This window comes from Calypte anna, chromosome 2, assembly GCF_003957555.1.
Source record: "Calypte anna isolate BGI_N300 chromosome 2, bCalAnn1_v1.p, whole genome shotgun sequence".
Taxonomy (NCBI): Eukaryota; Metazoa; Chordata; class Aves; order Apodiformes; family Trochilidae; genus Calypte; species Calypte anna.
In genome coordinates, this window is record NC_044245.1 from 118,395,324 (window position 1) to 118,417,638 (window position 22,315).

The window sequence follows — 22,315 nt, forward strand, 5'->3', positions numbered from 1 at the left end:
TCACCATGGCCTGCATTTTTATTTGTCAATTACAACTCAAGATACATTCTTGAACATTTACAGCCAACATAAGAAGACACAAAGCTCAGGTTCTAGACAGTAATTTGTCAAGTTGTATACAGCAAAATAGACTAAGAGATTCAGAGAGTGTAAGTGCCCAGTTTTCCAGATGAGAAAGGCAATAATCATTAATTAAAAATGGAAAACAAAACCATCCAGGAATAACAATTTCTGCTAAACCAGTCAAGATTTAGTGATATTCACTTCAGTATATCAAACTGCCAGACAGTCTTGTGTTTGGAATGAATTAGTGACAGCTGTGTTGTGCTGCATGACAATGCCTGACCTTTAATGTTAACCACAATAAATAAGGAGAAGGAATGAACACTGAAAAGCTATCAGATCATCAAAAAGCTATGCTTTAGCTGCTCTGATTCTGCAGAGTTTCAAACAGAAGGAAAAAACAGAGTTGTCATTTCTGGCACTCACATCACAGCTTTGCTGTCCTTGAGCTGGATGAAAGTATTTGCAGAAAGCTAAAATAAAAGTGAGAGGACACATGGAAAGAGATCAAGAGCAAGTGTATTGGATTCAAAACTAGGTAGCATGGTTTTGTTTTTTTTTTTTTTTTTTTAAACCTGGAATAAGAGTTGCTGTCTTTTGTCAACATCAAAAGAACTTCTCTAAAAGGCAGAAAGATGACTCCTGCAGCTACAGCCCAGCTCTTCTCACCCATCAGTCACAGAAGGGGAAGCAATGTTGTAGATGCAGTTCTGTCTCACCAACAGAAAGGCACTTGGTATCTGGACATGAGCTATATCCAAACACTCACTACACTGCAATACACAATGTGTTATAATGTGTTAATCCTAAAGATTTCCAGTGTCTATTAAAAACAGGTTCTGATGACACCTGCCATATTTATGCACTTATTTCTTACACGTCTGATCCAGAAACACTCCAGCACAGCTATTCTAGTTCTGAAGAACTGGCCAAATTCTTTAGTGTTCAGAACCTATCTAGGGAGTAATGAGAAGAGGGCAGATCTACCAGACATCCAGAACAACCTACAGTATATATAAAAAAAAAAAGCATTGGCTAATTCAGCACTGCAACGATAATCCACAATTAACAATGTGAAAACCTCAAATCTGATGAACAGATGATAACTGATGTCAGTCCTTCAGAGCCTTCTTATTTTGAAAGCACCTGAATTTTCCCCTAGTCTGAATTTAGTAGGACATTCTTACAGCTTGAGCAAGAAGTAACCCAAGTATTTACATACTGAGATGACTCTTATTGCAGCCTCCAGGCATTAAAGCCCAGCCTCCTGCAATGCAGTATCTCTGTATGCAGGCTCCCATTGGCCTGTAAATGTTACAAATATCACGACTCTCTCGACTTGGTGATCAAATCCCTTCACTACAGACATCTTCCATAGAGACCAATTAAGACAGCAATGACCAACACTGCATAGGGAGCATATTGAAACTGCCAGTCTCCATCTTCTACAACACAGGTCCAAAGGGCTGAGTCACAAATGGAACCAAACCAAAGGATGACCTAGGAATCAGCTGGTGAACATCCTGAAAACAAGAAAACAAAAGCAGAGAAACTGAACAACCCTCCCCATACAGGCGTACAGAGCAATTCTTGCAAAGCTCTCTGGACAGCCTGCTTCAATACCTAAATGGTTCATGTGGAGAAAGAAAAAAAAAAATACTACACAAAAAAAGCTGTAGTTTCCTGGCTACTAAGGGAAGTAATCTTCACTTTTTGATCCAAGAGAAACTACATTTTCAGACTTCCTAATTCTACACCACCAATATCAACTTGCACAGCTCAGAAACCCTGAAACTGTAACAAATAAAACACACAGTCCAGCATACCGAGTACCTCCCCTTCACTAACAGTATCTGACAAAAATCCATTAGCACTTAAATAGTCTGGCATGTAGGAGCTACCACAGAGAGCAGCTTCCTTCTGGTATTGAAGACAAAGTCTTTCAGTGAAATCTCCCAACTCATACCAGAATCCTGGGTAATTTTCAGTGAAATGCGCTGCAGGAAGTGGTGGCCTTGGAGTTCAATTCACCTTTTCCCTGCATCTTTTCTTCTTGCTTATATAAAAATAATTGAGTACCTCCAAGATTACTATCAGGTTACTAGTTCAGCAGAAAAGCAACTAAACAAACAAGCCAGTTTTTAGTTGTACCACATCTAGTTCACCATGAAAACAGAAGGTCTTGTGCTAGATGAGGCAAGGGACAGAGCCTCAATTCTGGCAGCACCTTACAGTACTTTCAGCTTAGGATGACCATGAAAATATTCCTCCCATCCCTTTAATACCACGTTCTTCCCCAGAATAAAATCATCTCACATGCAGTTAGCTATAAATCTGCAAAGGGCAGAAGGACCTCAGTTCTGTATTAACCCTTTTTACTGAAGTCCAATTACCTGTACCAAAATACCACGCTGATTATTACAATTCTGGGCAATATAACTCTGTAAACACAAATAATATTTTCAAAGAAAAAAGTGTTTTGAAAAAATTATCAAGTGCTTACCAATAACTACTTATTTTCCAAATAAGTTATCCCAACATACTTTCAGCATATTCTAATGTGTGCTGAAACAGCCTATGGAGTTTCTCTCTGCACATCAAATCCCTTGATCATTCCTAAGCTTGGGCATGGGCTCACCTGAAAAGCAGTATTTCCAAAGACCTATCTATATTCAAGAATGATTCACATAGGAGAAAATCAACCTTTGCCTCTAGTCAAGAGAAGAAAGTTTCCAGATAAAAAACAAGAACTCTGAAAATTAATTTCAGATGTTCTGCATTCCTTGTTTGTACTTTAAAGTTACAAATAATTAATTAGTAAAACACTGATTTTAACAGGAGATTCTGGCACATAAACCATTTTTCTGGGGTCATCATGAAATCATCTGTTTTAAGTCTTGAAAAGTTCTGACAAGATGGGGCAAGGAGGATGGGATTTAAGAAAAAATACAAAAACAAACCACCAAAAATCCTATCCAGTCTCTATGAATTACTCAATTCAAACCCATTTACATGCTTTTTTTTTGTGGGACCTTGTAATTCACCAGGATAAATTACTACAGCCTAAGCAAATATTACTAGGCATAGGAAAATAATAATGGTCTCTTCAGTCACATCCATTTCAAATTTTCCTGATTCCACAATTAAGAAAATATGATTAAACTAATCTTCTTCCAGCTTACCAAATCCCAGATAAGAAACAAGGGCCAAAATGCAGCAACATTTGAAAATATTTTAAGCAATTAAAAAATAGTTATCCAGGTGAACAGTAATCGTATGCCAAAACAAGTAATATCAATTGGAAATAGAAGTCTAAAAATCTTCTGAATTCACAGGGGTTGCCATCCCATGGTATAAAATTAAAAATTATTGCTTTTGCCTCATCCAAAACGATAAATACGTATTTCTACAGAAGAGACAAAAGAAACTCACTTTCCCTCTCCAAATTCTAAAACAACTGAAATTATTCTCAATTACTTTGCAGTAAGCAACAGCTCCTCTAAGGCAAAGATGAATGGTAAGCCATTGTGGAAACAAAAGTGCCTTTTTCAAAGGCCAAAGGCTAAGAGTGTCCATGAGGCCAAAAGGAGACAAAAAGCATTATCAGAATTAACAGGCAAGAATATAATCTTTTAAGGTTTTTTGGAAGTGAACCTAATGTTTACATTTCAAGACTACTGTACCGAAGAATGAGGTTTACAGGAAATAGTTTGCTTTAGGGAAACAACTATTACAACCCTCAGTCTTAGAAACCTCAAGAAGTACCTTGAATACCCCCTTCTTTTTTCCTCCACCCTCTATGGTTTTAACAGCCCCAGGACAACCAATTACCACAAGCAAACTATTTTAGTGTCAAAGTATCAGTCTAGAAACTTTACCACTTTTAGCTTAAGGTACAACTCCAGAGGAAGGCACACAGAATCTATCAAGGTAGTTTTAAACAGAGATGGAACATGACTTTGTGCAGTGAGTATTTACTGTATGCAATTCCCTCAAAGTTTCTGAGTTCAAATTTTCCAGTTTCATGGCCAGATCAGATGAGATTCATAGTTTCATGACTTGAGATTTATTTCTTTAAATCAAGACAAGGTATAACTACTTCCACTGAAACAGACTGGGCATACTACAGGGCATGCTGCCCCTGAGTACTCAAGTTAATCAAATCCAAGTCTATAAAGTCCCTTTCAAGAGCTGTGAAGAAAGTACACAGGAACTGAGACTGAAATAAGATGAAACATGTCAGAAATTATACTGTAATAATTCTAAATAGCACTAAATGATTGAAGAATGGATAGTTACTTGCAGCCAAGATTTTGTACTAGAAACGTTTATTCTGTACAGTAAGCAATCAAACTGCAGCAGATACAGAATGCAGATTTATTATTTTGTTGGCTATAAACTCAACTATATTAACAGTTTTTAATTAAAACTATTTTAGCTGCTTGATTGCTCATTACTCTTCTCAATCAATAAGCAGTCCAGTACTTAGGTGAACTTGAAAGACTAATTTAGCAACTTCTTCTTAAGACTCAATTAAATCTCTAACTCATTCTCTCAAGAAATGGGTTGAATTATACCCATTACCAATGGGTACAGAGGAAACACTGACTGCATATTAAACTGGAAAATTAACTAGACAAAGCTTCACATTTAATACAGTTATGAGAGACAGATAATGGAAAAAAAAATCTTAAGATTTTCCAGTTGTAGCAAAGGACACAATAAATCAATTTTAAGAAGTTGTAGCTTTTAAATATTTTCCCATAAAAATATATATAGGAGAACTCAAACTATTTCCTAACAAACGAAACAAAGCAAAGCAGTTAAAATAAAGGAATGTTTCTCATAACTTGATCCATTTATCTAACACATTCCCTCTTCATGGAGCATTAAGTACCTCCCACAACAACCACAAGACATTGTCAGAATCTCCATCCTCTAAAATCAGACAGACAAGTTTTCAAAGAAGGTCCAATGCACACTAATTCTCCAAGATACATACACTTTAAAAGCACAGACAGAATTTAACAGTGCTACTCAAATCAACTCTATGATCATATGTGCTCCCTTCTAATTTTCAATTGCTAATGCTATCTCTCAGGTTTTTTGCTACATGTAAGAGATTTCTAACCAACAAGCAATAAAACTCTGCAACATTTCCAATTAGTTCAGTTTTGTTTTAATGGTATGGGGCAATTCTTAAGAGCAGACACTGTAGCTAGAAACTACAAAATAAAGAGGTTTATTGGTGTGGTCTTGGAATCCCAATTGGAACTGTAAATTTGAATCAAGGCAATTAACTGAAAAGCCAGAGAACCTGAAAATGCAATCTAAGTTTTTACTTCAATTTTGCAACACTTCTTGAAGAACTCAGAAAATGTGAAGTTGGTAGAACAGTATATATCACCAAAATTACAAAAACTGGAAGGAAAGAATACATTGCAACAGTGATCCACATTAAGTGAAGTTATTTCACCACAATAAATGTTTAAAAAAGTGTCAATGTTATTTAAAAAGTGTTGTATCCCTCCCTCCCCCCCCCAAGTATTTTAAGAGAGATAACCTTTTTCCTTAGTCAAAATGGCTTTTAAAAAAAGTTTCTCAAAACAACAGCAACAATCAAAAAACATGAATTGTATTTTCTTTAATCCATAACATCTCTAGTGCTGAAGGGCCATCCGTGTAAAAAGCAGATTCTTTGGGGCCATTAGTCAATTAACTTAATAAAACCCAGTTTTACGAGGATTTATCCTTCCTGCTACGAGGAGAGTCTGCTCCATTTGAGGTTACTGTTCCATTTATTCCATTTTCTAGAAAAAAGAAGAAAACATTTTTCAAATACAATGAGAGGCTTTATACTTCATTACATTTTTGTAGGTTCTGTGCACACAGTCCTTTAACTTCTCTTCTGATGTATCTTCTTTGTTAAATCTCACCATTATCATTCATAATGCAACATTACAGTGAAGCTTTTACAAAGCACAAAATTTAAAATTTACTATGATAAAGTCTGGCTTCCTGACATGGCCAGATATTAAAATGGGTCCATTATATATGCACACATCTAGACTGAAAATCAAGGCAGCTGTAATATTTCAGTAGATACCATCTTAAAAAGTAAAATACTCAACCTGTAGATGAGACTGTCCTGTGAAATTCTGGAGATGTGCAGTATACACACAATTCCCTGGTGTAGGCTGTTTATGCCACCTACTTCATACATTAATTCTTGGTAAAAATTGTACTCCTTCACTTACCTTTACAAGCTGTTCACATATAGGAAATCTTTATATACACATAGATATAAGTTTTGAAGTACACACTTTAACATACAGAATTAATTTATGTTCTGATGAAAATATTTACAGAGGTAAGATGGATAGCAGTAAAACACTAGTTAGATTTGAGATGAGTATGTGGATGGAAAGATTTAAAGCATGAGCACCAGGCACCTAACCAAGAATACAAAGAATGTGTTGCCAGCTGCCATCCTCTACTTCTATACCATTTGTGGGCTGACTTGGATGTCTCTGGAGTTTTTAATCTGTGCAAGTAAGACAGCAAGTATTTGACAGCAAAAGTTTGCTCTAGAACAACGACCCAAAATCTGTGGATTTATAATGCACACAGCTCAGTGCATTATAAATTAGTAAAACAGAGCAACATGCTATCATTGTGAATGAGAAGTATCCCCTTTATTCAGTGTTGTCACAACCCAAGAAAGCAGGGAGGCTGCCTGACAATAAACCATATTTATAAAAGAGATCTGAAGAATAGCGTGCATAGCCAACAGTGCTTGCTGCTTGACATGTTAAGAAGAGATGTTAATCTCTTTTTTTTCTGACTGGCTAAATAAATGCTTTCCATCTGCAGGTTACCACAGAATGTGGCCAATAAAAAAAAAACAACTGTTGATCTCTCTCTCTCCCTCACTACACACAAGTGCTCCCATTTATGCAAACAAGCAACTAAAAAGAAAACAAACCCCCAAACCCAACCAGAAACATACATGAAAATGAGACCAAACAGAGGCTCATTTATTCACATAGTAACTGTCAAAGTTAATCCAACATATTTGGTTGTAAATGAAACACCATTTTTTAATCATACACGTAGTCTTTGGATACTTTTCAATAAGTTTGTGTTATTCTTAAATCAAGCAGCTTCCAAACAATGAGCTAGACCCAAGCCAGCTAACTGGAATCCTGTTTTCGTAAAAGCCTGAGACAAGTGAAAGTAAATGAAGAGCAAGAATCAGCATGGGCCTGAGTACCCCATCCACATCACTGCATGACTTTTCTACTGTCATTTCTTGCTCTTGGCACAGTTTGAAAGTAAGACATTTTGTTGTGCCCTGGCTCTCAAAAATCCATCCAACCACAAATAGAATTTTAAAAAGGAAAAAAAAAAAGGAAAAAAAAAAGGAAAAGAAGGAAAAAAAAAGACTGTTTTAAACTGCAGGTACCACTCCTTCGAAGACACTGTCTTGCTGCATCTTGTGTAAGTGTGCTGACCAGATGTTACAGGAATCCTCAGAAGAATCTGAAGCAACACTAACTTTAAAGCTTTTTTTAAAGTTCTTTTCTTTCCATTTCAAATAAGCTCTAAAATTTTTGCCATTCTTTAAGACAGGCATTGCTCTATTATTTTGTGAATTAAAATTATAACACAAGTCCAATTACCCAGCTTTCTCACCATTCATTTACTACTTCTAAGTTTATATTGAAGCTGAGTGAAAACCAGAAAATTCACCAAATTACATGAAGATTCATTAATACCACAAAAAACATAGTAAGACATAATAAACATGGAGCTCTAACTAGGCAGGACACCTACTCAGGAACTGTCAATCAATTAAAAAAAGTCCAACTGGATTTTCTGATGAAAACAAAAAATTCCAACAACACACAAAAGTTGTGGTAATTACAAATCATTAAATAGAGCACAGAAATACTCTAAAGTGCATGATTTTAATAAAAAAAAAGATATTAAAAAAATAATTTTAAAAGTCCACTGATTTGATCTCTTGACAACAAATCTTAGTTTGCAGTGCAAGTGGTCTCCACACATTCAGTTGAATAAAAAAAGTGAAACAGGTTGTCAATATGTGATTGATAGAAAAGGACTATGAAAAAATCAGCTTTTGAAATGACTCAAGCAGTTTCCAAAAAGTGCAGAAGTTATTCAACCAGTTAAACACACAGACACCTAACTGTTGGTACAACAGAAATAGTGAAGTGTGGGGAATTGTTTGGGGTTTCAAAAAAACCCAAAAGTTTTGTTTTGCTTTATTTTTTTTAATAGAACACATAATTTTCTGGGGAGGGAAAAGCATTCAGTCATTCAGTTCATCTACCAAGCCCTTTTCCCTAAGAAGTGTGACATAATCAAGAAGTCAAACCTGTAGCCATTAATTCAATTCCAAATGCTTCCACACAAAGTAGTAATTATTTCCTCTCATTAAAAGAAGTATCAAAGTTCCATTTCGGTAAAAATGGTCCAATACGAGTTATTTACTGGATCATCAGCCACCTCCTTGCCCTGAAGCATCAATTTAGCAGCAATGAAAACCAAGCTTGAAATCAATTGCAAGAAACATCTGGAGTAAATTGGTTATGAGAATAGATCTAAAAATGTGTCTATTTCCTTTTTATAAGGCAAAAGAACATAAGTGTGACACATTTTTCTAAATTAATATAATCACACTTAACAAAAATCTCATGTTGCATTAACTAAAGAATTGGTAATTCCTTCATTCAGTCAATTAGAAGACAAAAATCAAACAATACATAGTGAATTTAACAACCCACTGTTTGTGTGTTTCACCACACCTGCACGTGAAATGCAAAATGTTTCTTTAGCAATTATATTTAAAAGGGCTCTGCATTACCTCAGGTTTTGAGAAGTCAAGGAAACAAGAAAACAGAAAATACAAACCTCTTTCTTTTCTGGAGTTCTTTCCTTTAGCTGTTATGAACTTCTTTTTCACTGACTGAGGCTGAGAAGAAGAATGCTCTCTCCATCTCCGAAGCTGGAAATTAATGAACTTCCACATCATAAATGCCTGAGCCATGCAAATAGAGGCCAGCACACTGATTCTAGAAGCAAAATCCAGATAAAGGTATACCAATAAGTTTATCTCATTCAAAGAGGAAGTAGAACACCACATCAGATCGTTCTTTGTATGTCATAAACTGCCTCTTTACTCAGGTTCCTCAAACACATTAAGAGTGATTCATTCTGGGTAATATGAATTTAACAAAGTTTTGGGGCTTTTGTTATGGGTTTTTTGTTTTTTTAAGTTCTCCCTCTTCTCCTAGTAACACCCATTTTCTAAGCTATGCAAGAATTAGCTCACAGCAGCTGAGCTTAGCACAGGTGAACAAAAGTAGACCTACAATGACAGTGAAGTCTTTGCCCCTCTATCAAAACTGGAAATCACTAGGTTTCTTCCCTGGTTTCTCTTTTCTCAGTATTACTCACAAGGTACCAGGTGGTAACGGCTGAAAATGGCTTATGAGAGTTTGGCCATGCCGAGTAGCAGTTCTGCAGTGTAATACTGACACTGTCAAAGTTTTAGTAACTTCCTTTTCTGGACTTAAGTCATAAAAAGGCCAGGCAGAATGCTGAACATTCATAATAAAGGCAGAGAAAGAGGCAGTAATATTCAGCCAGGACCCACAGATGCTCTGGGCATAATGCCTTGACTTCTACAAACTTGCTTGCAATTATACCCAGAATTCAATTCACTAAAACATTTGAAAGTAATCTCTGTAATTGGGTATTCCTTTTAATTCTGTTTTGCAAAAAGAGTTACAGATTTTTCAGTTGTAGACTGTAAATTCTTGAATTTCACTATGCCTTACAAGTGAGTTATAGAAGCTATTCCAAGATCTATAGATCCTATCAGCTGCATGAATACACCTATCCATCCAGAATTCCTAACACTAATACTGTACTATTTATATTGTGCATTTAACCCAGGTTTACATCTCATGGTAAAGAACAGTTTCAAGTGTACTATACCTAACAGCCAGGATATTGAAGTTTCCAGTACTGAAATTCAACTGCTGATCTTCTGCTCTTGCCAGTCCAAAGCCAAAAGTGAGAACTGAAAGAATCAAGGTGAGAAGCCTTCCCAGAACAAAAAGAACTGCCCACAGTGAAAATCTACAAAGAAAAACATCAAAGCTAAATTAATTTTCTCTTCACAAGTATTAAAAATATACTCTCCACCATGTGAATTTGTTCAAAATTTAAGAACTTGCCTACATTCATTATTTTTCACCTATCCTAGCTTTGTATTTCTAGTACTTATTGAAGACAAAAAGCAAAATCACGAAAAGCCCTGCCTCACAATCTTCTACAAAGCAAAGCTGTGTTCTGAAAACTAATTTCAGCTCAACAGAAAATGCTTGCCATTACTATTACAACATAACCATGTTAATAGTTCTTATAGAACTGGCTGTACAGGCAACCTATGCTATTCCTTTCTCTGTTTTTTTTTTTTTTTAGCATTGGTACATCAAGGAAGATTTTATTTCATTTTACACCACTGCCAGCATTTACTTTAATAGGCAAATAAGACTAAAAAAAATATTGTTTTAGAGATATAAATACTAAAATTAGAGAACTGTGACTTCTGAAGAAACACTGTTTGAACCTCCTTGTAATTTTGGTTACTGGTTAGCTAAATACGCAAGACTTTGAGGCAGAAATTACATTAATTTAAAAGATTAAAGACTACTTACCCTTTCTGGTATCTTTCATCACTGAAGTAGAAAAGACGGGATATGTGGAAAAGAAATTCAACAAAGTAATGTAATACCAGAAGAACCAGTCCAAGATGGGTCAGACTATCAAAACAAATAAAACCATCAATTAGACATTTAGCCATATGTTAAAGACAGCAAATAAAGTAGGAAAAAAAGCAACCTTACTATTTACTTACTTTAGGAGATAGGCTCCAGCAATATGAAAGAGATAAAGTCCAATGTAGACAATCTGTCGAAAGATGTCTTCCTATTTGGAAGAAAAAAGGAATTATGGATTATACATAACATTATATACTATTATACAGTGTTACAGAATACAAGGTAACCTCTAGTTTTGAAAATTCTTCTTGGTTTATTAGTTACCTTAACATGGCCTGTTCTAACACTGAATTACACAGCCTAAATGACCTAATTCTACCCAAAAGTTACAGCTTTCTCTCCAGTAACATTCAGTATCTTAGACATTTGCTATTGTGAGAAAATGTGTCAGCTATGTGATGTAACTGCTGTGAATTTGTACTAGCTACTACAATACTTACTTGGTATGTATAATCATATTGATGAATAACTTCATACAATTCCACATGTCCACTGCCCCTCAGATTGTGTCTGATTGCTACAGAAATAAGTCTACAAACCAAAATGGGAAGGTTTACAAGTGCTGATATCTATTTTAAAAAATCAGGCTCATCCAAGATTCTGGCACACTGTTCCTGGTAAATACAGAGAATAACCACTTGTTCTAAGCCAGAAAGGCACATTTTGAGTAGCCCCACTCAACTGAACACTTCATGGAGATGAAATAATGAAGAGGAAGACACAGAGCACATGGAAAGCAGAAGGTGCTGTCTGTGAGCAGAAGAATCAACTGAAGCATACCAGATCACAATAAAAATCTGTCTTGAAGAAGTACGTGGAGTATGCTGAGTTGTGCTTAAGAAGCTCCTACTTTTTGGAAAGATTTCCTGCACTTCAAGCAAGGGGCTTCTGCTTTGTCTTGTATACACGTAAGTGAAAAAAGGCCTAAAAATTGAATCCTGTAAGATCTCTGCTATGTTATGCAATACTCCATCTCAAAGCCAACAACAGCACAGAACCAAATACTTGTGACAACAGCAAATACCACTCACATAAACAAAGAGCAAGAAAACAGATAAAGACCTACTCTAAATGATCTGAAAGAGAAAAACAAGTTCTTTCAAACAAATTACCAAATATTCAGTACAAATGTTCAATTTCTCAACATACTACCAGGAAAAGCCTTTTGCATGTTATCATCAGAACTGACATAGTGTTTAAATAGCACATGCTGCCTGCTTAGACAAACTAAGAGACTGAAGGGCTACCTACTGGAATAATATGGGTGAAATGACACACTACTATACAGAAAGCTGAGTTGAGAACTCTTCTTGTCTACATCAGCAGTACAGACAACTACACCTCGGTAAAAGAAGACAGCACTTTCAAGAGAAGGTATAAAGCAGAGAAGCCAAGATGGCAGAGATTCAGATGTGGTGAAAGTAGCATCACCTATGAACTTGCTAATAGAAATGAACTAACACTCTAAATGAAAAGACAGAGGCCAAAATTCCAAGCAGTAACACAGTAGAACACTATTATTTGATATATGGCACTTCTACCACTTGTGAAAGCTTTCTTGAGTTACGTTAAAAAACCCTCCACACTTGGATATGAAATCAAATTTGAGAGATATCACTAGTGCAATATGGGAACATCAACTGCAGTGTACCTGCAAAACATCAGTGTTTATACTGCAGCTGATCAGCAAGAAAAAAAATCATCTCATTACTATTTTCCCAAGAGTCTTTTAGGCTCTTAAACGGAGACCTGGGGCTACATAGCATATACGTTTAGTTTTCTTGACTTGTGCAGAACTCTGGCAGCAGAGACACAGTCTGGTCACAGAGCAACAACAGAACCACAGAATGGTTTGAGTTGGAAGGACCTTTATGGATCATTCAGCCCAACCCCTCCTGCCATGGGCAGAGATGTCTTGCCATAGATCAGGTTGCTCAAAGCCCCATCCAACCTGACTCTGAACACTTCCAGGGAGTGAGTATCCTCAACTTCTCTGGGCAAACTGTTCCAGTGTCTCACCACCATCATCATAAAGAATTTCTTCCTATCTAGTCTAAATCAGATTAAAATAAATGGTCTCCACAAGAAAAAACAAAACAAAACAAAACAACTTTCTCCATCTTTCTTAAAAGCTCCCTTCAAAATAATGAGTGGCCACAATAAGGTCTCTCTGAACTCTTTTCTTCAGGCTGAACAAACACAATTCTCAGCCCGTCTTCATAGGAGAGATCTTCCGGCCCCTCTGATCATTTTTGTGGCCCTCCTCTGGACCTGCACCAACAGGTCCATGTCTTTCTTGTGCTGGACAGAACTGGACACACTACCCTAGGTGGAGTCTCCAAGGTGGAGTGCAATAGAGAGGCAGAACCAACCCCCTCAACCTGCTGGCCACACTTCTTCTGATGCAGCCCAGGATATGGTTGGCCTTCTGGGCTGCAAGTGCACATTGTTGGTTCATGTCTAATATTTTAACTCCCAGTACCACCAAGTCCTTCTCCACAGGGCTGATCTTTATCCCTTCATTCCCCAGCCTGTAATGATGTCAAGAGATTCTCATGACCCATGTTCAGGACCTCGCACTTGTCCTTGCCTGCACTTCTTTCACATGGGCCCACTCCTTAAGCCTGTCAAGATCCCTCTGGATAGCATCCCTTCCCTCAAGCAAGTCAACCACATCACTCTGCTTCATGTCAGCTGCAGGCTGGCTGAGGGTGCACTCAATCCTACATGTCTGTGTCACTGATGGAGATAATAAACGGTACTGGTCCCAGAATGGACTCCTGAAGAACACCTTTTGTAACTGGTTTCCACTTGGAGGTTGAGAACTGACTGTGATGCTTTGGAAGCAGCCATCCTATCCATCTAATAGTCCATCCACCAAATCCATCTCTCTCCAATTTGGAGTTAAGAATGCTGTGAAGGACCAAATCAAAAGCCTTAACAGTTTAGGGAGATGACATCAGCAGCTCTTCTTTACCCACTGATGCAGACACTATATCATAGAAGGCCACCAAATAAGGCAAGCATGATTTGCCTTTGGTGAAGCCATGTTGAGTGAGTTTAAAACATATAAGTTTAATAAGGAACCTGTATATGAAAAACAAGCCTGAAAAAACATGCAAAGAGACTACTTATATTGGCCCAGAAGGCAAAAAAATATGCTACTAAAAAACCTACAGTAAACTTGGGTGTTTTGAAAACCCTTAAGGGGAAAAGGATGCTGTTAAAAATTTAGCACTCTCAATATATGACTATCAGAACTTCTGCTGAGGACAGTGTTATTTAAATAAAACACCAGAGTTTAGTATTTCTTGGATTTACAAAATTATTCACTGCTTATATCATGATTCATTAAGCAATTCGGCATTTCAATGAGACAATTCAGACTACTAACAACAAAAGTTGAAAAGAAAATCTCACTTTCACTTTTCCAAGGGAAAATTCTTTTAGTAGATGAGAAACAATTGTCATTTTTTACTACCCAGCAGATACCCAGCAACTTCACTGCAATTAGAAATACAGGATTTAACTGTAAAGAAAAGCCCTACCTTCTCAATGGACATTTGAGTACCCAAAATTCCACCAGGAAAAATAGGTAACACAAATAAGGACAAGTTAGGAAATCTAGAGTAAGACATTATTCTGGAAGTCCAAAAGAAATTAACTATTCCACTGCTTAAGCTAATTTGTTGGAGTTCTTTTGATTAACTTTTTAAACTTACTTTTTTAGTTTTCTGGAAGTATAATTCAGGAAAAGCATGAAACCAGTATGCCAACTGTAAGATGTAGAAAAACTTCATTTGAAACCTGTACAATACAGCAAGAATTGAAGAATATTACATTTTTATTCATGAAAATATTTCAGAACTTTATAGTGAATAAATTTAATCACTGTCTCCCAAGAAAGTAAAACACAGATTCTTCAAGCCAGACAACTCAGAATTAAGTTTGGCTTTTTGTTGTTTTTTTTTAAATCATTAAAACAAATAATGCTTTCAGAAACTTACTTTATATAATAGCCTACAGAAAAAGAACTCTGTATGCTACAAATTGACAGAGGATTGAGTTCTTCCATAAATATGAATAAAAATACATTAGTGACTGATGTAGTTTTACAGACTGCTTATTTTACACAGATTGCACGTGACACATCCTAAGTTTAAAACACTGCCCCCACTCCCCAACAATCCTCTACGGAAGACATCTTACGGAATCAGAGTGTGCGGATAATCCCTCCACAGAGAGGTTGGATCTGATATATAGTTCTCCTAAAAAAAAAAAAAAAAAAAAAAAAAGTCCCAATAAACCTTCAAAGATGCTACTTCCTAGTTAGAAATAATGAACATACATATATATTTGTATTTGTGTGCAGATACGTGCTCACATTCACACACATGTATAAGCTGCACATCAATGTATTTCCTTTAAAAAAAACCAAGCAACAACCAACTAAAAACCAAGCCAAACCCAAAAAAACAAGTCAAAACCAAACCAAAAAACCCAGTACAGAGGTATTGACTTAGGAAAATGAAAAGCAACTAAACCAATGAATCAAGAGTTCATTCAAGATTAAGCTAACTTATGTGGAAGCAATTTCAGCCTCACTACAGCCATGGTCTTCCCCTGTAAATTGCTGAAGAGCTTTGAGCTTACTTAACTAAGGAAAGTTTTTTCAGAAGCCATTAAGTTAAGGAAAACAAAGAAAATCATACTCTTCTCCTTTTTTTAAAACTAAGCTCATTTACACACAACTGCTAGCACAGAGAATGTCATCCGAAAGCACATGCTCACCAGAGCCTACAGCAATCTGTCCTTACATCCATTCTCAAGGCTGCCAAAATGGTAGGTATGATGCTTTTTAAACTTTTATTTTATGCTAATAAGCCAACACAGAAAAACTACAGAGAATGAAGTACCACAGTAGAATTAAAAAGGTTTACCTTATTAAGCTAACAGTAAATCAAACTCAGACTGAGCAACACTAACACTACTGGGCTTGATATTAATTGATAACTGCAACCTACACAGAATTCCTAAACTTTCCCCCACTTTAATATTAAAAGCAGCTAAAAACAGAAAAAAAAAAAGCCAGAAACTTAATCATCAAAATAAGTTTTGAAACGTCATTATACAAAAAGAGAAATCATACTTACAGAAACAAGAATACTTGTTCCCCAAACACAGGAGAAAAGGTAGAATGCACTAAGCTGCCCAGACTCATTGAACTTGCTATGCTTTGTTTTTGAAAAGTGCATTTTCCTGTTAATTTTCTGAAATGAAAGTCCATTGTTATTTATATACTTCAGTATTTACCTGTTAACTGCATTGGAACATCTAAAAGTTCCAAGGTATGTTTTAACAAGTAAAAGCTTTAATGCAAAAGTTTACTTTTAAGTTAATGAAGTCTAATTAAAACCAGACAATTATCTTGATGAAAGGAATTATTATTCTGTACTTACATCCAGTATGTACTCCTGAATTATAGCATGTATGATTATTGCTACAAGCATGTAAAAGAAAATTGTAGCCAAGTCTTTGATGCCATAGTGATAGAGAGAGATTGTTTCTGCAGATTGCTCTTCTGCAAGACAAACAGAATTAACTGTTAGGCACCAACAGAGTTTAGTGGCTAATACCTTTGTTTCTCAAACTGAAACCTTTCAGACAGAAGTAGTTTGCAGTCAGATGAACAAACAGAAGTCAGATTAAACTGCCAGCACGAGCTAGGTCACTACATTGTTTACAGTCATCTTCTCCATCACATCACAAACTAGATTTGATTCTGGAAAGATGCACTACCAAAATGAACATTTAAGTGCACTTAGGAAGCACTCAAATGCATTGAAAGAGGACTATAAAATTATCCTGAACTATTGTGCTGCATTGACTACTAAAGACTGCCACTTGCAAAACCAGAGCAAGAATTAACATGAACTTATCTACCAGTCAGATAGTTTTAGCACTAATGATGAAGCCAGCAGAATAAAAACCTTGTCCCAAAGCTAAGTAATTAAAATGGAGCTTTACTAAAATCCTTGAAAATTGCTTATTATCTGCTTAAATTGATAAATTCACTTACCCTCGGTCTAGAAGGTACAGCATACTAATAATGTCTGAATACACTGCCTCCTAACTAACCTCCTGCAAGATACCTACCTGTGGCAGGAATGGTAACATTATATTGAAGTGTAACAAAAATGACAGCAACTTTTGCTGTAATCTGAAAGAGAAAAAAAATCAAAAAGGTTACAAATTCTCACTGAAATAAACTACATTTAACCGAAAACATTTACTCATAGTTTTAGCACCTTTCCCCAACACATCTGTCCCATCCCATAACTCACATTATCACCTGACTTTCCAAAGGAAGAACAGAACACATTGTGTGATCTCTATAGGTTTGTTTACAGAACCCGTTTCCTGAATGAAATAATATCAAAAATGCTTCTTATAGTCTTTTCTACTTTAAAATGAAAACACATGCTGCATTTTTTTCTCCAGTCAATGCTGTATTATTACATCAAAAGAATGTGCAATATCATGTAATCTCTAGACCACAATGTATGTGGCAATGGCTGAGAAGAAACTTAATTTAAAAATACTTTTTAATTTGACGAAAATTGAAGGTGAGTATGATATTAATAAATCTGTAAATTATTCCTGCGGACAGGAAAAGGCTACAGAGAAAAGTCTAAAGAACTGAGAAGCATCTCAGGCCAGCTGCATACCAACTCAATACAATTAGCATTCTTTTGACCCTGGGGATCCTTTGTCAAGAACTGCAAAACAGATGAAATTCAGCAGTAGTGGTACTATCCTTTTACAATGGAGAGTAAGAAAGTGCAGAACAAACTAAAAAGATGAGAGGGGGGAAGTCTGTTCTGAAGGTTGGGTTTTTTTGGAGGAGGGCAGGGTGTGTGGTACTTAAAAACACCCAGTAAACAAGCAAGAGGATTGATTCTCAGATGCTAATAGGCACAAATTGTTTTTTTACTTTAACACATCTTTGTTGAATCTCAACATTAATCAACATGCCTTAAGAGCTAAGGAAAAATAACTATGAGTGAAGGAAAAATAACTAAGGTTTACAATATTTATGACCTGATCATTTCTCACAGCTACAAAAACCTAGCATCCTTGTTGCATCTAGTCCAAGGGTTGGACTAGATGATCTCTGAGGTCCCTTCCAACCCGGCTAATTCTATGATTTATAGGATTGACAAAAAAGTAAAATCTTCAACAAATCTTGGAAGGATGCTTTGAGTATCTCACTATGACTATGTTACTACTCCCAGCACTTATTATCATTCCCAAGAAACAAGATCTATTTATTTTTAAAACTAGCACTTTGTAAATAAGCCCTAGATTTTCTAGGAATTGCTGAATACACAGTAGACTGTTCACATAATTTCACTAATTCAGGCGAACTAGTTGGATTCCCTGAAGTTGCCTATAGCTTCTCGTTCATCAAGGGAGCCTTCAGAGGAGAATTCAACACATTAGACAATTCTGAACTGTCCTTGGAAGGCTCTGTCAGCTACTCATGAAGTCCTAATTCAGTTGCACAAGTCAGGCAGTATTACCTTACCACACCAATACTACCACAGCAGCTGACTTCCAAGGCCTATACCAAGACCTATACCAGTTCAAGTCAGAAATTGAGACAAACTCTTACCTCACCTACTGTACAAACAAAGGCATACAGCCCTGTTATACTGGGATAGAAAACACCCTGGATTAAAAAAAAGGAATCAAAAGATTTCAGCACAACCAATCCCTCCAAAAATTTCCAACCCTAGTAGTAATATTGTAAATACAGTAAGCCAGAAGAAGACGTAACAAGTACTTGTTTAAGTCCATCTCTTTAATGTCAATCCCCAGAAAACCACCATAAAAGGGCTGTCTTGGTGATTTTTATAGTATACCCAAACATATACCCAAACATCGCTCTCTACAACTACCTGAAAGGAGGGTGTAGCCAGGTGGGGGTTGGGCTCTTTTACCAAACGACTTTCAACAAGACAAGAGGGCATGGACTTAAGTTGTGCCAGGGGAAGTTTAGGTTAGATATTAGAAAGAATTTCTTTATGGAGAGAGTGATCAAGCATTGGAATGGGCTGCCCACTGAAGTGGTGGATTCTCCATCCCTGGAGATATTTAAAAAGAGACTGGATGTGGCACTCAGTGCCATGGTCTAGCAACCACAACGGTGGTTCAAGGGTTGGACTCGATGATCTCTGAGGTCCCTTCCAACCCAGCCAATTCTATGATTCTATGATAACACTTTCTTGGTCTGCCCTGCTTTATCTTTCCATTATGTATTTTTTTCCTCCTAACTGCACTGGCAGCTAGTGCTGAGCAAGTACCAGCAGCTGGATAAAATTCTTCTGAAAACCATCCATAGAGTGAAAAGGCCCATAACTGAACATGAAGGGTTGTTTAGATGTGGTGCTGAGTGATATGGCTAAGGGAACAACTTTGTTGAGTGTAGGGATGATGGTCAGACTCGATGATCCCAAGGGTCTTTTCCAACCTGAAAGATCCTATGATCCTAAACAAATAGCCAGAGTACCGAAAAAGCTGAAACATTTAGCCAACAAAAAACGGAAGTGTCTTAATTTTACGGGACACCACTGATAACGTTTTGGAAGTCACAGAAGTAAACGACAGCTTCTCAGTTCTCTCAGAAGGTAATCGACGAGAGCCAAAGAGGCACACATAGGATCAACAGTTAAACTGAAGGTTTTGTTGGTCCCCCACACCCTTCCACCAGAATTTACTAAGTTTTCACGTCATTTAGGAAGAGCTTTAATTACTGTATCCAACACGGGGACCCAACAGCGGTGCCCGGGAGGCCGAGCACAGGACCTGCCCTCGCTCAAGCCTTCGGCCTCGCTCCCTTCGAGCGCCGTCAATCCTCCGGCCGCAGGAGATGGTGAGGGTAACCTCGGCGTCAGCCGAGACACCCGGATCGACACCGCCTCCCCCGGGGGAGCAACAGCTCCGCAAACCGCTCTGAGCCCTGGGAGGCCACAGGCGGGCTCGGTGGGGGCTACAGGGGGAACACGCTGAAGGGACCCCGGTCCGCGCCCAGGGAGGGGACGGCGGGGGGGAATCCACACACCACCACTCGTTGCCCTTTCCCGCCCCGCGGCCTGACGGGAGCCGTAGTGCCGGCGGGGCCCAGCTGGGCCGAGCACACAAAGACCGTGGGGGAAGTGGGGGTGTGTATGGGGAGGGGAAAGGGGGGATCATCCGTGACTGCTGAGCCTCGCCCCCCTCGCCCCCGCCCGCCCCGTGCAAGCGCGGCCGCACACTCCTCCCCCGGCCGCTGCGCTCCGACTGCCACGTAACCCCGCCGCCAGCAGGAACTCGCCACCGCGGCGGGAGGAAGCACGCCGCCCCGCTGCCCGTTCCCTCACGGCGGCGCCGCGTTGCTGGGTGGGGGGAAGGCGAGAGGGGGACGGCAGCGGGGCACGGCCTCCTCTCACAGGCGGCGAGTGGAAACGGGAGCCGCGTCGTGGCGATAGTCACGGCCTGCGCTTCCCCGGGCCCAGATGGGAAAGAGGGCGTTTCCCGAGGGGCTGGGCCCGGGGAAGTGCGGACGAGCGGCGGGGAGGGCTCCCGCTTTGGCTGCTCCGGCCGTGTGGCGGGGCGAAGGGTCGGCTCCCCTCCCAGCTCAGAGCGAGGGCGGGAGAGCCGGGGGGTGGGTGCGCGGCCGAAGGAGGACGTGGGCTGGCGGGCAGGTGCGCCGGGAGGTACCCGCTCTGAGTGAGAGGCAGCCGCGGCGCTCTGCCGCCCATCCGCCCTCGGCGCATCAGGACCTCCGCGTCCTCCCTGCCCAGCGCGTAGAGCCCACGGCGAAGATGAGAGAAGCCCCCGGGGGCGCCACTGCCGCCTCACCTCGAACATGAGCCCCAAGAGGAAGATCATGGCCATGCAGGACACGATGTCCGCATGGTTCTGCACGATGAACTCGTGGCTCAGCACCGGCGGGTTCTTGTTGCTTTTCTTGCGGATCGCCATGGCGGGCAGGGAGCTGGGCGCCGCCGCCGCCGCCTCCCCGCTGCCAGCACAGCTCCTGTCGCCGCGGCCAGGAAGAGGCGGAGGGGGAGGAGGCGGCCGCGCAGACGGGGAATGGCAGCCGCCGCTTAGCTTAGTTTCACCCCGCCCCGGCCGCAGGGATCAGCCCCCGCCGCCGCCAGCAGCGCCCCTGCCGGCCGCCGGAGAGCCGCCCGCCCTCGGGGGCGGTGAGGGGCAGTGCCCGGCGGTTCAAACTGACCAACGGCGGCCTGGCCCGCGGGAAGCCGCCCCGGGTGCCGGTGCGGGCCGGGGTCTGTCAGTAGAGCCGCGGCGGACGGCTGCCTACTCGTTGGCGTTTGCCCGGAGCCCCACTTGGGCACCGCATCGGCTCAGCTCCCCTCTCCCACCGAGGCAGCGGCGACAGAAAATGGCCGTGGATCCCGCCAGGGTCGCGGAGGAGGCGATCGCGCTCCAGTGTAAGCGGAGCCGTCGGCCTCCCGCTCAGTGTTCCCAACTCCCCCTAGCACCCCTCGCCATCCTATATCACCTCCGAGTTCCTTCTCCTCCCCCCGAGGCTCTGGCTAAGTTTAGCTGTCGCCAGACCGTCAACGGGAAGCGGGGCAGCCGCAGGATGCGATTAGAAAGCCGCGCTCACCGGGTTCGTGAGGGTCACGGCTGAGGCGCAGCCTCAAGGTACAGCTCAGCTTTCACTGTGCTGGCAGTAGGCTTCTGCCATCCCGTTTACTTACAATGTACTATAGAGCCAGAAATTACATACGTTGTCCAACTAAAAGTAACAAGGAATGTAATGACAGTAAAGCAGACGGGAATGAAAGCTAACCGGGAGGAGCAGAAGGAAGAGACACTGGAAGGGAGCACAGATGTGGATTTAAAAAATAAACAAACCCAAACAAACAACAACCCAATCTCAAGAGGACTGTTATGAGATTAACACAGATTAATATAGAGGTCTGAGAGATCAAACACTGCTGCTAAAAACATTCAGGCTGCATTGAAGCTGCCCTTTTAACACCCCTCTTCACACCCCCATTCCTTTCATGCTACTTACATTTATTAAAACTTCTGGTTGACAGATGTTTCAAATGAATATATCAAGAAGGAAGATCAAGAAAAGGACTAATTCATGGCTGAAGTTTAGCTTGGTTAGAATGGTTTTTGCTGCCATCAGATAATGAATACAGGATGGGAGGATGCAAATACTTCGTATGCCTTGCCACAATGCAGAGTGCACCAAATACACTGTGAACTGGTTTTAATAGGTTGGTTTCTTCCTACTCTGTGGAGCAGTGAGTGACTCATGGAGGAGACTGTTCAGACGAGGTTTTTCAACTATG

At 39.7% G+C, this 22,315-nt stretch overlaps 1 protein-coding gene across 2 annotated transcripts; it reads right to left on the reverse strand.

Moving 5' to 3' along the window:
* Positions 1-629: 629 nt before the first annotated feature.
* On the reverse strand, positions 630-21,107 carry TRAM1 (translocation associated membrane protein 1). 2 transcript variants are annotated; one of them, XM_030444511.1, is made up of 11 exons: positions 20,841-21,107; positions 17,094-17,157; positions 16,397-16,518; positions 16,091-16,207; positions 15,147-15,205; positions 14,660-14,744; positions 11,015-11,085; positions 10,815-10,919; positions 10,090-10,233; positions 9,001-9,161; positions 5,227-5,873 (listed from the first exon to the last, which is right to left on the reverse strand). In XM_030444511.1, exons 1-11 carry the CDS (start codon positions 20,961-20,963, stop codon positions 5,800-5,802), a joined length of 1,125 nt encoding a protein of 374 aa, XP_030300371.1. In that variant the 5' UTR covers positions 20,964-21,107; the 3' UTR covers positions 5,227-5,799. The 2 variants fall into 2 exon arrangements, with proteins under 2 accessions (XP_030300372.1, XP_030300371.1); XM_030444512.1 differs by lacking the exon at positions 17,094-17,157 and having other exon boundaries at positions 630-5,873; positions 20,841-21,084.
* Positions 21,108-22,315: the final 1,208 nt, after the last annotated feature.